This window comes from Clupea harengus, chromosome 23 (genome assembly GCF_900700415.2).
Source record: "Clupea harengus chromosome 23, Ch_v2.0.2, whole genome shotgun sequence".
NCBI lineage: Eukaryota > Metazoa > Chordata > Actinopteri > Clupeiformes > Clupeidae > Clupea > Clupea harengus.
The window spans coordinates 20,756,201-20,776,472 of NC_045174.1; the positions used below are offsets into that span (position 1 = coordinate 20,756,201).

Genomic DNA, 20,272 nt, shown 5'->3' on the forward strand with positions numbered 1-20,272 from the left:
GTGAAGTTCTGTGAGGGAGGATGGATCCTCAGTCTCTGTCTCACAGTGGTCGGCCGCCATTCTTCAAGAATAAACCTGAATCCTGACTGATCAAACCTAAGACTGAATCTTCAATATATGGTATAAATTATATTCCATCAACAGGAACGTTTTATAGAGTAGAATCACTGATGCAAAAATGGTTGTCCAAACATTATCCACATAATTTCATCTTTATTGATTCATTCATGTCTGCAAATACTAATATGTGTTTTAAATACACAAAGTTGCTGTAATGCTTTCAAACAAAAGAGATTCAAATTAAAAGTTAAAAGAGTGACATTCATGTGTCTTGAAAGAGTGGTAAAAATCGATTCTTGGCCCTGAAAACAAGGTTGTTTTTTGAATACATGAGAAAATATTTTAGTCTATAAATGTTAGAGTCCCATCGACCAGGTTGTCCTTCAAGAACTGCTGTACTTTGAAGAGGTTGATGTGGAAATCTCTATTGTCATCACTAGATTTTCCTGAGCCTTCTCCTGAGCAGACATCCACCACACCCCAACTGATAACTCCAACCTCCAGGGAGAAACACATAGAGTCAAATTAACAACAGGAAGGTTAAAAACCTCTAAAATATTCAATTCAATTAAATTCAATTTTATATAGCGCCAAAACAATACAATTCTCAAGGCGCTTTAAAGGGCGCGGGACATTTCCTTAAAATATTAAACCGCTAGTTAAACCGCTCTGTGACTACAGCAGGTGAACTATCATTACATTACTTCACAAAAAGACATGCACACACACACACACACACACACACACACACACACACACACACACACACACACACACACACACACACACACACACACACACACACACACACACACACACACACACACACACACACACACACACACACACAAAATGAGCCTTGTGTGTTAGACTTGTGAGGCCTATGACTTGCTGATCCGTTGATTCAAACTGAAAATCACCCTTTCTTACCTGTATTGTACACACACACACACACACACACACACACACACACACACACACACACACACACACACACACACACACACACACACACACACACCTTTCTTACCTGTATTGACCGCTTGCGTCTCTCACGAAACAAGGCACCCCCAGAATCCCCTGTACGCAAACAAACATTTAATGAATTAATCCATACTGTATATGTAGCAACAGCAGGAGCCACACAAGCGAATAAAGATCTTTGGACTGAGTCACAAAGCAAGAGTGGAAACTATCTCTGGTCCAAATGGGAGGCTATGATTGCAAAGATGCAATATCCTCTAACAACAAAACTATTGTATTTTTGTTACATATTTTTCTTAAATCCAACAATGCCATGATAAAGTCAGCAAACCTTTGCAGGCAGCGTCATCAATATGGTCATGATCAAGCCCTCCAGTGCACAGGAACCTCTCAGTGACTACGTCCTCGTAGCGCTTAGTGGTTATTTGTGGGGCTTTTATTGACTTTTCAAGGCAGGGCTTCTCCTACAAAGCAAATAAAATGTTTGCAAGCACACATCACACAACTAAAACTAGTTTAAGCCTATCAAGTGACGACGCTGAGGTGTGCTTTCCCGGTTACAGTGTCTTTTCGTGTTCTACAAAGACACGAAAGCTAAACTTTACTAAAGATGTTTCATTTTCTACAAGTGTTTCCCAAAGTATCTCTTAAGAGTAACAAAAGACAATCTGAAAACTGTGTATCTCTTAGAGAACGATGTTTTAGGAAACACCTCCGAAAATGAATGTGCATCTTACTGTAAGGTATAATTTAGCAATGACGTAGCAACAAGAAGGCTCTGGAAAACACACCTGTGGACATTTTTAAAAGTAAAGTAAAGTCACACACGAGCTCACTTTATCTTTTAGATGGATGAAGGCTTTTTTCATCTTTCTTTGAGGTGACATGAATAATGCTTCAACATGTTCTTTATCCAACAAGATGTCCTCTGTTGGAGAAAAAAAAGAATATGACTATGGGCACAATAAACAATGCTTTATAGTATCCCAGGCCAAATCTAGACAGCATTGTAATCCCCAGTCATTATTTTCTGCATCTATGGGTGGGCTTAGCTGACAACACTTTTAAATTGTTTAGCCAACACTTATCTACTGAAATGGGTATATACCTATATATACACCAAAGATCTGTAAAAAACATAGAAAACACACTTGTCATGTACGATACTTGCATGATAAATCTGTGGTCAAGAGCTCGCATATACATTTCATACTAAAAGGGCAAAATGCCCTTCGAAATGCAGGTCATATATAAAACATATATTATTTATATGTTGCTGTATATGTAAGGGGTTAAATGTGTTAACACACTGTTATCTTAAATACTGTAGAAAAATGAACGTATATAGATTTTACAGATTTTTTGCTTGTGGGAAATCCATAGTCCATCATGTCTGTTTTACACATGTGTAGCATTCCACAAAACACACAATCATTCTGCTATAGCTAAGATATAGATTATCCTAAATTATTCATAATATATAATATAAATATATAATATTGATCCTAAACTGCTGCACTGCTGCCTACTGGATTTAAAGTCACGTGTTCATGTTCAATCGTACCCTTGAGTCTAAGCTTCTGTGATTGGCTACTGGGAAAATGCAGAGGAAAAACATGCATTTGTGGATCATTTCAAGAATGTGTCAAAATCCTACTTACAAATGCAGGGAAAATAAATGTATGTAAATAAATAAATGTTTGTAAATAAAAGTAACAATGGTAGCATATGTTTTGCAGAGCACACTAACAACTTTGAATTAATTTCCTGTTAAATATGAGCATGCATGGAACAGTATATTTCTGCACATGTCACTCAGTTGTCTTGTCTGCTGAAGCTGTGCAGATCCCTATTGTGCTAGAGAGTGGGTAAGTGTATGTTTCAAGTGTATGCATGAATATTAATGAGAAACCCTCTTTTGCATAAACGTGATTTGCATGTGAAGGACAAAACTAACTTTTTGAGATTCACCATATGTCAGTTCCACGTACGAAATCTTCTTAGTTAACTGTGCTAAGGTAAATCCAGTTCCATGTACAAACTCTTCTTATTTAACTATGCTAAGGTAACTCTTCTTATTTAACTATGCTAAGGTAAATCCAGTTCCATGTATGAACTCTTCTTATTTAACTATGCTAGGGTAAATCCAGTTCCATGTATGAACTCTTCTTATTTAACTATGCTAGGGTAAATCCAGTTCCATGTACAAACTCTTCTTATTTAACTATGATAAGGTACATCCAGTTCCATGTACAAACTCTTCTTATTTAACTGTGCTAAGGTAACTCTTCTTATTTAACTATGCTAAGGTAACTCTTCTTATTTAACTATGCTAATGTTACTCTTCTTATTTAACTATGCTAAGTTAAAGTTCAATTCAGATTCCATTCTAGGTTTTCTTGAGTGAGATTCGTATGTGGGAGAGGGAGAGAGACCCATTCTACCTGGCAGGGGTACTGTGCACGTTACTAACTTCCAGGCGGAAAAATGCATTCCCTTGTATCGACTGAACCCCGAGTATTAACTGCGTGCTGCAGAAATTTAACAAAATCAATGTATAAACCGCGATTAATTATTGGGAAATTACGGTACATTTATTAAAAATGTGAAATATTAGTGTGTGCATTCATACACTGGATTAAATGTATTTGTGAACTTAATTTTTTTTATATGTTGATTTTTTCCCCTTTATTTAGAATGCTAAATATTTGTGTCAGATATTTATATTTGTATATATTCATTTAATAATATTATTTAAAATATAATTATTATTTTTGCAATATCATTTACAATGTATTTTTGTATTAATAGTAGTGCTGTCAGTTTAACGCGTTATTAACGCCGTTAATGCAAACCCATTAATTTCTTTATCGCGAGATTAACGCGTTTTTTTTTTTGGCCTCGCAAACTGTGTAGTAGGCTAACGTTACGGTTTGAGTGAATGGTGAGTGCGATACGCCGAAATGGATGATAAACAGCTTCTGAATTGAAAGTTTACTTTTAAAAGTTGTGTTGTGCAAAAGAAGCGAGCTTCACTGTTGTCTGAAACTGTCAACAGGCAGCTGGCTGAAAGCAAAGAAGTAGTAGGCTTACCTTTTATTGGTAACCTAACTGTTACGGTTCAATGTTTCTGAAATAAGAGGCCTGACTGCTATGTTCCCAGAAAACTTGAAAAAAATGAAATATTAAGCCATGGTTTAACTGCACTATAGGCTGAGTCCTTGTTTACCTGAAATGTGCACTTTATAATTTTATTTTGAACCGCTCTGTTTGGCAATATTGGTTTTCAATTAAATAAAACATTTGCATAAAGCAAGCCAATCAACTTTTCCATGTTGATAAGGGCATTCAAATAAAAATAAAATGATGGAAAAAATAAATAAACGAAGGGTCATTTAGAATAGATAAAAATTTGCGATTAATCGCGATTAATTTTGAGTTAACTATGACATAAATGCCATTAATCTCGATTAAATATTTTAATCGTTTGACAGCACTAATTAATAGTTATGATATTTTTTTTTTCACATCATATTTAATCTGATCACATATATACTCACCATGCTGCTTACACGTAACACCCTTGCCGTGCAGTTTTAAAGCAGCACTGGTTTCCTTAGTGCAAGGAATGCAGATCGGTCTAAAGAGGAAAGGAGTAATTAATCACCATACACTGATGAAAGACCCCCTTATATTTAAGACACTGATAAAAGACACCCTTATATTTAAGACACTGGTAAAAGACCCTTATACTTAAGACACTGGTAAAAGACACCATTGTACATATATTGTAGTATAGGATAAACGTTACACCTGTAAACTAGGGGTAGCTGTAAAGTTTTGAAAGATGGAAATTGCTCAGGCGCCAGGCAGGTTCACCTGCCAAATTAACCTTCAACTCTTCGCTACAGTTGAACTACCACATGTTTCAGAAGTAACAGACACCAATTTTGCCTCATAGAAAAAAAATCAACCAAGTATTAACTAGTGAAAACAACTTAACAAGTGAAAATGACTGTAAAATACTGTGAAAAAGAACGTTAAACCGATAGCAAGTTTACTATCAAACTAATTAGCATATCCCAGAAAAAATTAAGAAAACATAAGAGCACTCTAAAGATCATTACAAAAATCCTATTAATCAAACATACAATGTCTTACAACACTTTCATTCATCAGCATCATTCAGTCTTGCGCAGAAAAAAAAAAACATGGATCAATAAATGTAAAAAAAAAAAACACACAGTCCACACAAACACAGTAGGTTCTCAAACCTGCAGGTCCTCGTTTCACTCAAGGATCCTGGCAGGCTGCTTGACATTCATTATTTCCAGGGTATAATCCGAAAGGCAAGTCCAAAGTAATACTAATTTAACTTTAATTTACTACAACTGTCTTCTGTTGCTCTCTCTTGTAATAATCTCACCAGCCGCCACACTGTCCATTGTTGGCAACACTTCTGAAGTGAGCCACTAAGTAGCGCTAACAGGCATCCTGTTAGGTAAATGAGAGTTTGGTAGATTGTTAATCATATAAATGTATCATTTCATAAATTATAATCATGCATATAAAGTAAATGCTTAAAAAAGGTTGATTATCAAAAAAAGAAAAACTATATGCACTATTCATGCAGTTTCTTTCTTTTTTTTTTTTTTTTGTAATGTATTGCCTTACAGTGGTTCATAGATAAATGGTTCAAAAGGAAACATTAAGTTAACAAATGTAAAACTGCACTGTTTGAATTGTAATTTATTTGTAGAAGACTTAACTGGTGTAGCATTTGGCCCACCGAGTGCCTTAAATGGTTAAATGGTTCAAAATGGTTCAAAAGGAAACATTAAGTTAACAAATGTAAAACTTCACTGTTTGAATTGTAAATTATTTGTAGTAAACTTAACTGGTGTAGCAGTTGGCCCACCTAGTGCCTTCATTTTCTGGTTTGAGAACCTACTGTGTTTGTGTGGACTGTGTGTTTTTTTTTTTTTTACATTTATTGATCCAAGACTGAATGATGCTGATGAATGGAAGTGTTGTAAGAAATTGTAGTCAAAAAATGTAATTTCATTAAAAAGATCTGATTCTTATCTTTTATCCCACATAAACTTGTAATTGCCCATTTTAAGCACAACCTTTAAAATAACAAGAGACGATTTTTGGTCCTTATCGCCCAGCCCGAAAAAGGAAATAGAATTATGGATTCTTGCATTAGTGCGTCAGACAGTTCTATACTATAGTATGTAAGGCAGAAATGGATCTGGCCAGTGGAAAATCACAGATGGCATTCTTCCTCTAGTAACTTCTCATTTGGTGGGGCCTAGGTGTTGGTTTATGGTGGCCCCAACAAACATTCCAGAGATGCACTGTCCCAATTGTTGATTTCCCCACCCCCTGCTGAGACTCTTATCTCAAACCTATGTGTCTGGTTCTCTCTCTGTGGTTTTCCATGCCGGGGTGAAACTAGGGGCAGAGGAATGAATGTAAAGAGTGCTTAAGTGAAATATTGCAGTGTAATATGATTTATTTGTCATTGTTGGGTTTATTTTAATGGTCTCAGTCTGAGTGGGAAAATGGTCTCAGTTCTACAGCTGTATATATTAATTAAAACATGGATATCAGAGACCTGATAATTCTGGTCTCTGTGAGAGTGCAAAGGTATCTCTCTTTGGAGGGGGTCCACCCCAAATTTGGGTGAGAACTCCCTCCATTTTGGTTGTTAATGTGTGATTCTCATCTTGAGAAACCTCTTATCTATGGGGATAATTATTAGGCTAGATGCAGGACAAAAATGTGTACTTAAGGGTAAGGCAGTCAAAGAACTTGAAGCATTCTGTCTCCAGATCTCCCTCACACCCGTGTGAGTAGCCATTTCTAAGCAGCCAGGTATGTTCATGTTCTCTGAGTGTTTTTATGTTTCATGTGGTGTTTAAAACTTATATTCTTCACTTTAGACTTGTTTTGTAACTGGTAGTAGTCACTTGTACCTGAGGTAATAAATTGGTCATTTTGACCCACTGTGACCTCCTCTGAAGTTCTTAGTTTGAAGGCTCTTCAGGTAACGGTGTTCCGGTAACGTCTGACTAGGATTTGGTTACAGACCGAAAAGTGGACAACACGCTTTGAGGTTCCTGGCTAAAATCATCTGGGCTAGACATGCCGCAGTGAACTGTTAATTATATAATATAGAGATAGGAATGCAGCTCAGCCTCTGCACTGAATTTGGGTGGTCATATTTGAGAGCGGGCAAACAGTCTGGCGCTCTGTAACTGAACCACGTCGCTTTACCAAGCTGAGAAATGCCCCTTAACAGCACTGTAGGACCGCTGAGCTAGCCCAGAACTAGATTACAGGTTATGACTGTGGAATTGCCTTTTGGAATCGGCCGGCCGTGGCAAGATCCTTAAATGACTCTATTCCTTTGAAACCCGCTAAGTAATGAGTAAGAGAGGAAATACAAATACAGACCGTAGGTGCATTGAGTTGGAGATCAGCCTACAAACTTGGTATTGTAAGAGAAAATCAAGTTTAGTGGGAGTTCATCAACAAACAGTTCTTAGTATAACATACTAATTCTAAGTTCCAAGAAATGAGGCCTGGAGGCCTGGTAATGGAGCTGTGTAACTTGACAGGGCCCGCTCTGGCCAGCCTAACTTACTATCTTTTAGGTCAGAAAGGCCACCACGGGACACAGACCAGATAGTTGTAGCAGGTGGGGTGTGAGAGCCAAGGTCTTTCTCTGAGGCCCTATTGTCAAAGAACTTAGTTAGTTACAGCTCCCCAGGGGAGCCATGATTAAGCAACATTGTTGCGCCTGAGGGGTTAAAAGACTCCACTGTGTAAGATGATGTCAGAATGCATTCTCCAGCCGAGAGGTGACTGAGCTCCTGTGTGAACTGTCTCTCCGACTGAATCTTGTACTCTCTTAAAACTCAGTAAACTCAACTCAAACTTATTGCTCTGTGTGGCGGTCTTCACTTTGATTCTCTGCAACCAACACGTAGATAAAAGTAAACTTAACAGCATAAATATACAGTAAAGTGAGGAGCTTAGACTGGGTTCCTCAAAAGAGTGGAGTCAGACACATAAAATGGAGTCAGATTAAGTATGAACATAATAAGAAAGATGTTTTAACAAATGTTACTTTTTCAGCAAAGCAAAGAGAGACGAATCCACCCAGACCTTCCAGACGCCTATTCCCTCATTCGTCTAGGAAATTACGTCTTTACAAGTAAACCAAACAATATGCACATAGTCCTAATTTATTTATGCTTTTATGTTTTCTTTACTTTTAATTGATAATAAGTTGTTATCAATGCTTTTGTTCAGTAAGCAAAGTACGTCTTGCCAATTCAATTGTTCATTTTGACAAGATCCAAGATTTGAGGAAATGTGACGAAAGGACTAACCTTGTCATGGCAGAGACCTTAACCGCCTCCTTAAGCTTAATAAGAGCCACATCGTAGTCGTAAAACTCAGGTATTCCTTTATTCGTTTTGGCCGAGACATTATATCCACTATGAATTGTGACCTTTTCCACCACTAAAAGAAATAATCAAGTATCAGCAACACATAATTCTATTATACAAAAATAGGTTACTTGAGTGTACATATATGTTTATGACTGTGTGTGTGCATAACACTGAAACCTGTTATCTCTTTGGAGGCGGGTGTTACAGTGGTTCTGTCAGTGTCTGCAGACTTGAAGCAGTGGGCAGAAGTTAAGACAAAGCGGGGTGTGATGAGAGATCCCAAACATTTGGAGAAGAGTTCTTTATGCTGAAAAAAGAACAGCGGTCATACAAGAGCTAACATTTGGAGCATTCACTGTCATACTGCATAGAGAGTGAAGGGCAAACAGGTAGCCAGTTCCTGCCAGCAAGGCCATGCCTTTAGCAATATGTCTGAATACAAGAGGTCACTGATTACTGAGTGTCAATGCCTTTAGCAATATGTCTGAATACAAGAGGTCACTGATTACTGAGTGACAAAGCCTTTAGCAATAGGTCTTAATACAAGAGGTCATTGATTACTGAGTGACAGTGGCTTTTTTGTTTTACCTTATTAAGCTGCAAACCTAACTTAGTGTCGTTTGGCTTGGTTTCCATAACAACTGGCATTGCAACAGACCATCGATTAGTTATTGTTCAATGCTAAATTTAAAAAGAATAATTTATAAAACACTGACTAACTTGGACAGAAATTTCAACCAGCCAAGGTTGTCTACGCTTTAGGTTTTCGCCTTGGTCGTCTTTGAATTGGTAGTCTCTGTGCAGTCCACACAAACCATCACTGCTCTTCTCATCTACAGAAAGGACAAAACAAAACAAAACAAAACTGAATGAAATACATAGTGAATCGATCATTCAGTTTGCCAGTACTGCTTTCATCACTAATAAAATAAATAAATTACATTGGGTATCATAGTATCGTACAGATATTAGGAAATGTCTGGTAACACTGAATCTCAGCCTTGTGTTCAAAGGGAAGAACAGAAAAAAAGAGATTTGGGAGAGATTGTCCATCATGTAGCCTAAATGTCCAGGGTCAGGGGTCAAGTTATATTATGAGGCTCATGGGGGGTCTCTAAAACAAGTGCACGAGGAGAGCTTGCTGTTTCACACTGAGGATACAGGAAAACACAGTATGCTCTAACAAGTGCACGATGAGAGCTTGCTGTTTCACACTGAGAATACAGGAAACACAGTATGCTCTAACAAGTGCACGAGGAGAACTTGCTGTTTCACACTGAGGATACAGGAAAACACAGTATGCTCTAACAAGTGCACGAGGAGAGCTTGCCGTTTCACACTGAGGATACAGAAAAACACACTATGCTCTAACAAGTGCACGATGAGAGCTTGCTGTTTCACACTGAGGATACAGGAAACACAGTATGCTCTAACAATTGCACGAGGAGAGCTTGCTGTTTCACACTGAGGATACAGGAAACACAGTATGCTCTAACAAGTGCACAAGGAGAGCTTGCTTTTTCACACTGAGGATACAGGAAACACAGTATGCTCTAACAAGTGTTGGGGGATACTTCACTGCTCACATTTTGGCTCATATCAGCTTGAAGCACATGCACCCATGGAAACTAATAGGCCCTATTTTTTTTTCAACTGACGTACCCAACATAAAACATTTACAACCTTTAAACATTTTTGTTGAATTCTGCAAATGAGGGTGAATTCAGTAAAAAGCAGCATATCCTGTCTGAGTTAAAGGTGGCATATCCTGTCTGGGTTAAAGGTGGCATACTCTGTCTGAGTTGTTTTCCTTTGTGCGTTGAAAAGGTACACATAATATACTGCAACGTTCCGATCCTGAAGGATCTTTCCTCAGGCGTATCCTGTCATGGGAAGTTATCATTGGAATCAGTTGTCATGGGAGGTTGTCATGGGAAGTTGTCATGGGAGGTAGGGTAGGATGACACTGATCCTCATCAGCGCTAATGGCTAGTGACTGGATGTGCCATGTCTTATGACCTGTCAATAACGCTACAGTTCTCACTGACAGGATTCTTGGTACTATACAAGTTACAGGAAATAGCCGACACACTAAATGTTTTGACTTTCTGTCACACCAGTGATACTGAATTGTTTCTGCATGAAAGGTGCCATAAAGCAAGGATTCTCCTTCTCAGGCTAACCCCTTTTGGAGGCAAAGTACATCGTAAGACAGCCCATACCAATCATGTCCGCAAAGATCGTGTGTAGTTTTTCCATGTCCGTCACTATAAAGACATGCTTTTCATTGTCTCTTTTTGTTGCGTAAATATTGAGGTCTTCTCTCTGAACATGTTCACCGACGCCAAACATGTATATATCTGTGGGGAAAAAGGAACATTTGCTTTAGTCTTGAGGGACCAAACATAACTTAAAGGCAAGCAGATACATCTGCAGATAACTCTATTTAAATATGGCTACTGAAAACCTTGGCAGTTCAGGGTAGGAAGTCTAGTGTTTCTTTCTAAAATGGTGCTGCAGAGATACATTTGACTTGTTTTATGTTTGAATATGTGCTGGTAGCTGGATCCGAACCTTGACAAGGCTTTGGGTGTGTTTATACTTGCAACAATATAGTTTCCACCCATATTCAAATTCAAATGTTCATTTTTGAAGTTTAGATAGTATTTCATTTTTGAAGTTTAGATAGTATTTCATTTTGGAAGTTTATATAGCATTTCATTTTGGAAGTTTAGATAGTATTTCATTTTTGAAGTTTAGATAGTATTTCATTTTGGAAGTTTATATAGCATTTCATTTTGGAAGTTTAGATAGTATTTCTCACCAAGATTCTCTAACTTTCCATTGTCTCTTTGTACTAGATCTTTGATCAGCCCAACCTTTGGTTCTGGGTTGCCGCCCATATTGGCTTCACCTAGAAAAATAGATGCTATATCTTTAGATGTGCTCGACTTGGTTATGTTATGATCAAAATACATATGTATTTATTTAATTCTAATGCTATGGTAATAATAATAATAATAATAATAATAATAATCATAATAATAATAATCATAATAATAATAATAATAATCATCATAATAATAATAATAATAATAATCATCATAATAATAATAATAATAACATGTTTACCATCAGTGAACATGATGATGATATGACTAGTGTTCACAAACCGGGCTTCATTTTCCCTTACCCAACTCATTTGTTCATAAATGTGGTTAAAAGCTCCAGCAATGTCACTTCCTGCGTTGTCTCCCTTTCCTGTCAAAAGAACAACAAACTTCTTGCAGTAAACACACAAACACATTTTAAAAGCAATTTATAAATCAAGAAAATTAGGTTCATAGCAGATATTATAGCCTGATATTTCGATTCTAATATAAATGTACATAAACAATGTTTATGTTCAGTGTGTAATGAGTGGCGTGTCACGTGAATTATTTCTCTTCTCTCATGTTGTGCTTTTGTAATCTTAACATTCCCACTGGCCAAATGATCATTGTCCATGGGTGTATTCTTGCACATTTCATCATTATGTGCTGCTCTCTCCTACTGTTGCTAATCTCATCACCATACGCTATGTATAAAACATATTCCTAATTGGTCCCCTAACTGGGGATGTGTTAGTAAGTAACCTACGCAATAAAGTTAATTCGATTTCCACTGTAACATTAACTGTGCACCTAAATAATAATTTTCCTAAAATCAAATGGTTCAACAGAGAGCTAGGTCATGCTATAGGCTGGTCTACCACGGCTAACTACTTCTATTGCAGTCAGTGACCCAATTATGAGTTTAGCATGCAGCCACTGTACTCTGTATTTTCAATGTTTCTATGTGTTTCTATGTTAACCCTATTTTCTTGAAATGGTCATGCCGATAAAGCGCATTGGCCTTAATGTAGTGACACACTGAGGGCGTCATTGTGTGGAAGTCTGTGCAGATGGGGATAGAATAGGATTGAACACCTTGTTGATCAAAGAAATAATTGCTTACCCTCATAATCAAAACTATCCAAATCAACAATGACCTGATCAAGTTCCCTTTGAGTTCCCCCATAGTACTTTTTTATGTCTACAATTGGGGTCACCTCTGTGGCAAAAATTACAATATCATATTTGGGGGTCATTTCATAGTAGCTGATCTGTTGGAGTATAAAACATTTACAAGCATTAGGAGTCAATTTGTAGGAATTATTAACAAATATAATTCACAATATTAATTTCAGTATAAAATGCAAAAATGCACTCAAAAATATGTAAATCTAACAAATTATACATTAAAATGAATACGATTCTGCACGATTCTGACCTGTTCAATGAGTTTTTTAGAAATATTTCGCGCAAGATTAAAGCTTGTGATGTTAATGCTATCAGAAGCAAATTATACAATAAAATGAATACCAGCACGATTCTGACCTGTTCAATGAGTTTTTTGACCATTTCTTTCCCATGATTAAAGCTTGTGATGTCAATGCTATCAGAAGCAAATTATACATTAAAATGAATACAAGCAAGATTCTGACCTCGTCAATGAGTTTTTTGACAATTTCTTTCGCATGATTAAAGCTTGTGAGGTCAATGCTATCAGAAGCATCAATGGCGATGTAGATGTGGAGGTTTCCTCCTTTCTCCATGCGTATTTTCTTCCCTTGTTGTTCATTTGTCACTGAAAACATGGAAAGCAGATTTAAAGGTATGTTCTGTTATTGAGGACAATGGCATGATTAGCACTGAACAGTCACATTTTTAATTTAACGGTCAACAAACAAAAAAGTGCGTTTCATTTGACTTTTTGTTCAGGAGAGCAGATATTTGCACTGCCAGTGCAACAAAAACATCTAATTCTCTGGAGTACAAATCCAACCCTGTCAGCAGGGTCTCAGCAGACAACAGAAGAAGAGACAAAACATCATTCCAAGTCCTTCTTCCTCACAGAACTACAATGCAATGCAAACTGGTGGTAGGCTAGTAGCTGTTTTATTCTACGTATTTTATTACCAGGTTTTTGAATAACTCTATATAACCTTTCATTTTAGTTGGCAGCCTTTAAGTTCAGTATTATACAAGTAGCTAACTTACATGTTGGTGTCTCGGCATGCTCAACACAAGTGCGAAGACTAACATTTCACAAACACATATGACAAATAAAAACAAAACAAAATAAGACAAAAATGTGACTTCTGAGTGGGAAGAATTGAGAAACTGGAACTCACTCTCTACAGTTAAGCTGGTTTTAAGGGAACTACTGAATGCCTCAGCAATTTCATCTGCTGTGTCGTACGTATAATCATCTGAAACATAAAAAGTTGAGTTAAATATATTCAAAATGTAATACAACATTTTATAATTCATATATAATCATAATTTGTTAAATAAAAAAAAAAGCACACATTGAAAGTAAACTTGGTTGTATTTTGCTCACAATTTGCATTTCTTTGCACAGATTGATACTCCTTTTCACCATTTATTTGGAAGGGCATAAGGTAGTAAAGCAGTTACAAATAATGTGGCTACAAAATAATGAATATCTGGGAGACACTGTCCCCAAAGTCCTGTTCGCTCTGAGAGACACTGTCCCCAAAGTCCTGTTCGCTCTGAGAGACAATGTCCCCAAAGTCCTGTTCGCTCTGAGAGACACTGTTCACCCCCACAGACTATCTACAGATGCGCAGATTGGATACAAACTATCTGTTGAAACACTGTTAACTACAATATATGGTTAGGGTTAGGGACTGGGTTTGGTTAAGGTGATGTCCAGTGAAGAAGTACTCATACCCAGCAACCCAACCTAAACAATAGAACAACTGCCCATCCATTGATCCTGTACAGCTGGGTACAACAACAAAGTACAACTGGCTGGAATCAACCGCAACATGCGCTGCAACAGGCCCTCCTTCACTGTACATAAACATGATTGAAAAATCAAGATACAGGAAAATATGTTAGTTATACCACTCCTTAGGAATAACTTTATTACGTTGTCATACGGCAGGAACCCTATGTTTTTGACCAACTGCATATTTTGACAAGAATTTTCTGTCAGAAGTTGTAAACAGTAGTAAAAGCAGGCAAGCAGGCAATGTCTGATTGATGCAGGGAGTGTGTGTGTGTGTGTGTGTGTGTGTGTGTGTGTGTGTGTGTCTGTCTTAGTGTGTGTGTGTGTGTGTGCGTGTGTGTGTGTGTGTGTGTGTGTGTGTCTTAGTGTGTGTGTGTGTGTGTGTCTTAGTGTGTATGTGTGTATGAGTGTGTCTTAGTGTGTGTGTGTGTGTGTGCGCACGCATATAGCCCGATATGAACCGGTATGAACCTTACAGTAACACGCTGGCTCTTGTCCAGTCCAGTCTCTACTCTCCAAGCACGTCCGCTCCTCGGAGCCTATCAGAATCAGTCCATCCTCACAACGGTAGCTGATTTTGTCGCCGATGTTGAAGATGTTACCTGTTCTGCGCATTCCTGCAGGAACTCCAGGATCTGGGCAGTGATCACCTATGACACAAAAGAGGGAGACAGAATATAGAATAAAAATAAAAATAAAAATAAAAATAAAAATAATAATAATAGTAGTAATATTAATAGTAATAATAGTCATAATAATAACAATAACAACAACAATAATAACAATTCCAATACCAATAGCGATAGCAATAACAACAACAACCACAATAACAATAATAATAACACTCACTGTTGCTACTGCAAATAGGTGTGCTACCACTCCACTTTCCATTGGCTTTGCAGACACGAGTCGCAGACCCATAGAGTTTGTAGGCAGAAGAGCACTCATACGTTGTTGTGTCATTTACGTAGTACCTGTCTTGTGCCGGCAGGACAGATCCATGTTCAAAAACCAGTGGATCAGGACATCTGACAACTGTGGGAAGTGAATAACAGAGATCTTTATTCTATTACTGAGTTCATCTTCACTGATCCATGATAAAAAGCCATTACATCAGGACAAGTCACTGACTGACGGACAAGACCTGAATGAGTGAATACTATTATCCCAGGAAAATCACTCACGTTTGCATATTAATCCCGGTCTTCCAGGTCTTGAGCGTTTTGGAGCAGGATCCCAGTTCCCAGTATCCAGACAGCGTCGACTTCTGACAGAAGGATAGTACCCAGGTGGACAGTGGTAGACCAACACACTGCCGGGCCCAAAGTCCTTGTCAACAGTATAATTTCCACCTTCAATGGACAAATGGTCTCCTGAGCAGTGCCCTGATGGTGCCCCTATTGAGTGGAGTTTAAAAGTATATGGTTAAGTTTAACAGAAGGTATGTAGATGTGCTTTTCCTCAAGTACATACGGGTGCTTGCATAGCAACTCCAACATAGCCCTTATGTTTACATTTACATTTACATTTAGTCTTTTAGCAGGCGCTTTTATCCAAAGCGACGTACAAAGGAGAGAACAATAAATACAATCTTACATTAAAAAATTGCAGGAATGTAATGATGTAAATGCAAGTTAAGTACTAGTGAGAGGAGATAGCATTAGAGGAAGGATAAGGAGAGGTAGAAAAAGGAAGAGGAAGGGAGGGAGGGGAAAGGAAGTGCAAGTTAGGAAAGGATGTGCTTTCTGAAGAGTTGGGTTGGGTCTTCTTTATGTCCTTTTGAAACATATCACTGGCAGGTGACGTGTGCAAACGAACTCTAGAAAGTACTAACTAAACTACAATGTTTAATCAAAATGCAGTGATCCTCATCATTATGATGTAACTTCCATCCTTATGTATATGGGTCTCCATCTGTCTCTGTTGTCATGTGTGGGGACCAATATCTAGCAATGTATACATTGATAGTGTCTGAATAGTCGAGCCTCCATTGCTCAGAGCAGCAGATTAGCACCTACAGTAACTAACCACTACCCATGATAAGCAATCAGCGTTTTAGGTGAAAATTCACTCAAATTATCTCAGGACTCAGGAGTTGTAGATAAGTGTATTTATTCAGCAACAATTGCAATCGACTCACTCACAGCACAAGGATGAAAGTGAGGCAATTTCACTAACATCGCACAGGGTTTATATACTTAAGATTTATCTAATTCTGACGCCATAGATGTTTCTAATGTCAGCAAGAATAGCCACGCTCGACTAAAAGTCCTTTTGTGTCATCCCAACTGCGCTTTCTGAAATGCAAGGATGTCAGTTTTACACAGGGTTGAACAAGAACAGTTTGACGCTTCTTATCACCTCAGAGCTCACCCAAACATATGCAGACTAAGTTACACACAATAATTTAGGTTACACACACACAGAAACACAGAAAAGCCATGTTTCTGCTTATATAAGCACATGATTCATACAAGGTCATTATTAATACAAGGCACTTGAGTGACCCTCCCATTATCTTTGGGGCCAATCTGACCCGATTTAATGTTTAACGTCTCTAAACAAATGTTTGACATCATTTTTTTTGCTTCATATTTAATGAATTTTCCTAACTTAATGGGGACAACTGGTTTAACATAAAATGAACATGATGATATTTTTCATTTTTTCAATGTCCTGTACACATGCTGTACGCATTGGTGTTCAATTTGACCCCAGGCTGTTTAAGCTGTATAAAACATTTAAGAAATATCAACATTTTACACCACACATTCTTACTATTTTTGATAACAGAAACTGTTTTTCATTCCAAATGTTATAGATAATAACAATATGTACTTAGAAATAATATAAAGCCATGACAACACCAAAAAGATATCTTTTTCCAATTTTAGGTCAATCAGTAACAGGTTGCATAACAGGTATCCTGGATGTATAAGGGGGGCGGGGGTATTTAAAGGGCTATTTAAGTAGTCAACAAACAAACATAAAGTACCTGACACATATACTTGGGTAAACATTTTAATTATAATAATTTTCTAGTTTAAATTGTGAAGGCAACAGGAGGGTTAAATACATTCTTAAGTCATGAACAGTGTTTTGAAATTAATTCTATCACCAGCCATATCTCAAAACTTACACGGTGCAACAACAATGAACTCTGATTCGTCACAGTTTTCCTAATTTTAAAAAGAAATCCAGCTACATGATTGGTTAAATTAAACTCCCTGCTCCCACCCAAAGGGTCACTGGATAACCTTTAGCATTTTAAACTAACAAAAATACATTCTGAGGCCTTTTGGGATGTCAAAACAATTATTGTGTTGGGTGTAATGTGTAGTGTTTTAAGTATAATGTTCGAATTAAGAGGGTATTAGTGTTCCCCTCTAATGTTAATGTCAGTGTGTATCTTCTGTTAGCGATTAGGGGTCTGTGTGTTCTGTGTGATGCCTGGTGTAGGTTCCCTCATGTATTAGCGTCTGTGTCCACCCTTAACCTGTAAACTGTACCTGTCTATAAGACCCTGGGCCTTGCCCTCACTCTGTATCAGTTTCTTCAAAATAGCAGTCACATATGATATGACATCAGCATCACACAGAAATCTAGATTGTTTCAGCGAAATATAAGGGATGTTTTGTGGATAGGTATAGGCTAAGTCAAGTTTGCTAAGTAAAGAGGTCTCTGTCCAAATGGTGAACTTCTTAACGTAAAATACAGATGACTGGGTGGTTTCAGAAAGACTAGCATAGGTACATAAGGAATTAGAAATGATTTTAAGGACAATGTTTTTGTCAGATGAGCACCAAAATTAGATATTCTGCTGGCATTTAGTTTACGTTTTTTGCTCTTACCTGCCACAAACGAAGACGCTGTGATCAGACTGAACAAGTAAGTCCACACAAATGTGTTTGCCATGCTGAGACCAACTCTGGACAGCCAGTTCTGAATGTTTTTTTCTCGACAGATAATGTGGTCACTGTTTAATTAAGAATTCAGCTAGGTCTGGGAGCAAGCGCTGTTGTGCAATGACCATGGTATGAAAATAGCCGTTGCACAACAGCACTTTTGGGAAATTCGTGTCCCCCTCTTATGTCAGTGTGTATTTTGTGTTAGCGATAAGGGGTCTGTTTGTTATGTGTGATGCCTCGTGTATTAGCGTCTGTGTCCACCCTTGCCCTGTAAACTGTACCTGTCTATAAGACCCAGAGCCTTGCCCTCAGTCTGTATCAGTTGTCCTTTAAAACAATGAACGATGTTACTGTCAAAGAAAAGCTTTGACTCCTCTTGTCGCTGTTATACCCATAGTTATTCTAATAGTAATAGTTATAGTGGATACTATACCGGATTCTATTAGGGATACTAAACCGGATTCTATTAGGGGATTCTATTATAGATACTATTACAGATTCTATTATAGATACTATTCAGGCTACTGCTCTATGGATTTCTATTCGGTGTTCCGAAAGAGATAGACACACTACTTCCTCAATGTTTTTATTCCATTTTATGTGCTTTTTATGTTCTTTTAATCATGTTTTATTAAATTTTATTGACTTTGTCCTTTATTTATTCACTATGTTCTTTAGCTTTTATTCTCTATGCTCCTTTAACTGTACATGAAATGTGCTATATCAATAAACTTTACCTATATAGGCAACACTCAAATCAACTAACTGGAGAATGAGGTTCATTTTCTCTTGGATTAAACAGAGAGGAGTCAAACTAACAACTGAATCTGACTCAGGTAAATGAGCGCACGAGCGCGGAACTGAAAACTATGATTCACCTAACTGACTCACTTAAGACTAAGCGCAGGGGCGCGGAACTGAGAATCTCGGCGTACTGCCGGACAAGAGGGTCTCGGGAAGACCTGGGTCCGTGGGGCACGGATCTCGCTGACGTGGAAGGCAGCAGACAGGGAACTTGCTGGGATGGCCAGCGGACGGGAAAAATCCAAGGGGCGGAGAAACAGGAGACGGAATCCTATGGAACACGGTTGGGTCGCGGAGCTGGTCGTCTCGGGCGGTTGCTTCGTCCATATAGCGATGAGACCAGACACGGAGTGAGAGGAGTGAAGAGTATATGCAGGGTGTGGGACAGGTGAAGGTGATTGTGTAATCTGAAGTAGTGAAATGACGTGCAGCTGAGGAGAGTGGACTTGACATGATTGGGATGATGTGCAGCTGGGCGAGTCCGAGTGACGGCACACTCACACGATTGCGTTGGAATGCGTTGATCCAACAGATGACGGAGGAGGAGTCTGGCGCATGGGCTTGTGTTGATAACGGAGACGTTATAGTGAGATTGACAGGTCAACAAACCAATCACGCCGCTAGCAAGCTGTTTACCTTGTGGGTAGTAGCATGCTAACATTAGATAGGTGGCTCAGACACCTCACAAATCCTCTCAGACGTATTTTTCAGTTACAATAACGGGGTTTTTACATTGTACAGTGTCTATTTATCGGTAACTTTTACCAAATCTGAGCAAAAAAGGTCAAACAAACAACTTTTATGTAAAAAAACTCTACGGATCAGGTGTTTATCTGTCCTACACATGACCATATGCTATCAAAATGAATTGGAGGATGATACCAAAACTAGTTGCCTATAAAACCATATCTCAAAAAGTGTCAAATTGTTGCATAGTGTTACTTTAAAGCAATGGTGTTAGATTATGTTAAGTGAAACTCAAGTTACCTCAGGACTCTGGAGTTGCATATAAGTATATTAATTCGACAACAACAATCCTGTCGGGCTCACCCACGTCCTGGCAGGTCAGAGAGAGGCACAGGCCCTCTCTCAGAGAGAGAGGGAATCCGGGCTCACTCCTATACTGCAACAGACGAGAGAGAAGCTAAATTAAAAACATCACACAAGGTTTATATAGAAAAGAAGTTAGCGTTCTCTGAAGCTAAAACACTT

At 38.0% G+C, this 20,272-nt stretch overlaps 1 protein-coding gene across 3 annotated transcripts; it reads right to left on the reverse strand.

Annotated features, from left to right (window-relative positions):
- Window positions 1-185: 185 nt before the first annotated feature.
- On the reverse strand, window positions 186-18,359 carry LOC105909521 (complement factor B-like). 3 transcript variants are annotated; one of them, XM_031561190.2, is made up of 20 exons: window positions 18,200-18,359; window positions 15,533-15,745; window positions 15,198-15,383; window positions 14,951-14,998; window positions 13,726-13,803; window positions 13,036-13,178; window positions 12,507-12,654; window positions 11,643-11,771; window positions 11,335-11,424; window positions 10,733-10,870; window positions 9,231-9,343; window positions 8,688-8,817; window positions 8,448-8,580; window positions 7,697-7,785; window positions 7,507-7,540; window positions 4,605-4,684; window positions 1,881-1,972; window positions 1,376-1,508; window positions 1,091-1,140; window positions 186-558 (listed from the first exon to the last, which is right to left on the reverse strand). In XM_031561190.2, exons 1-20 carry the CDS (start codon window positions 18,261-18,263, stop codon window positions 403-405), a joined length of 2,247 nt encoding a protein of 748 aa, XP_031417050.1. In that variant the 5' UTR covers window positions 18,264-18,359; the 3' UTR covers window positions 186-402. The 3 variants fall into 3 exon arrangements, with proteins under 3 accessions (XP_031417050.1, XP_012693612.2, XP_012693613.2); XM_012838158.3 differs by having other exon boundaries at window positions 14,825-14,998; XM_012838159.3 differs by lacking the exons at window positions 7,507-7,540; window positions 7,697-7,785 and having other exon boundaries at window positions 14,825-14,998.
- Between the last annotated feature and the right edge of the window lie 1,913 nt (window positions 18,360-20,272).

Excerpts from the sequence above, each read along its gene's own strand:
- LOC105909521 (XM_012838158.3), bottom strand. The coding sequence starts at position 18,263 with ATGGCAAACACATTTGTGTGGACTTACTTGTTCAGTCTGATCACAGCG. Across the intron at positions 9,344-10,732 it reads GATCTTTGCGGACATGATTG|ATGAGAAGAGCAGTGATGGT; the intron begins GTATGGGCTGTC and ends TCCTTTCTGTAG. Across the intron at positions 4,685-7,506 it reads TCCAACTCAATGCACCTACG|ACCGATCTGCATTCCTTGCA; the intron begins GTCTGTATTTGT and ends TTTCCTCTTTAG.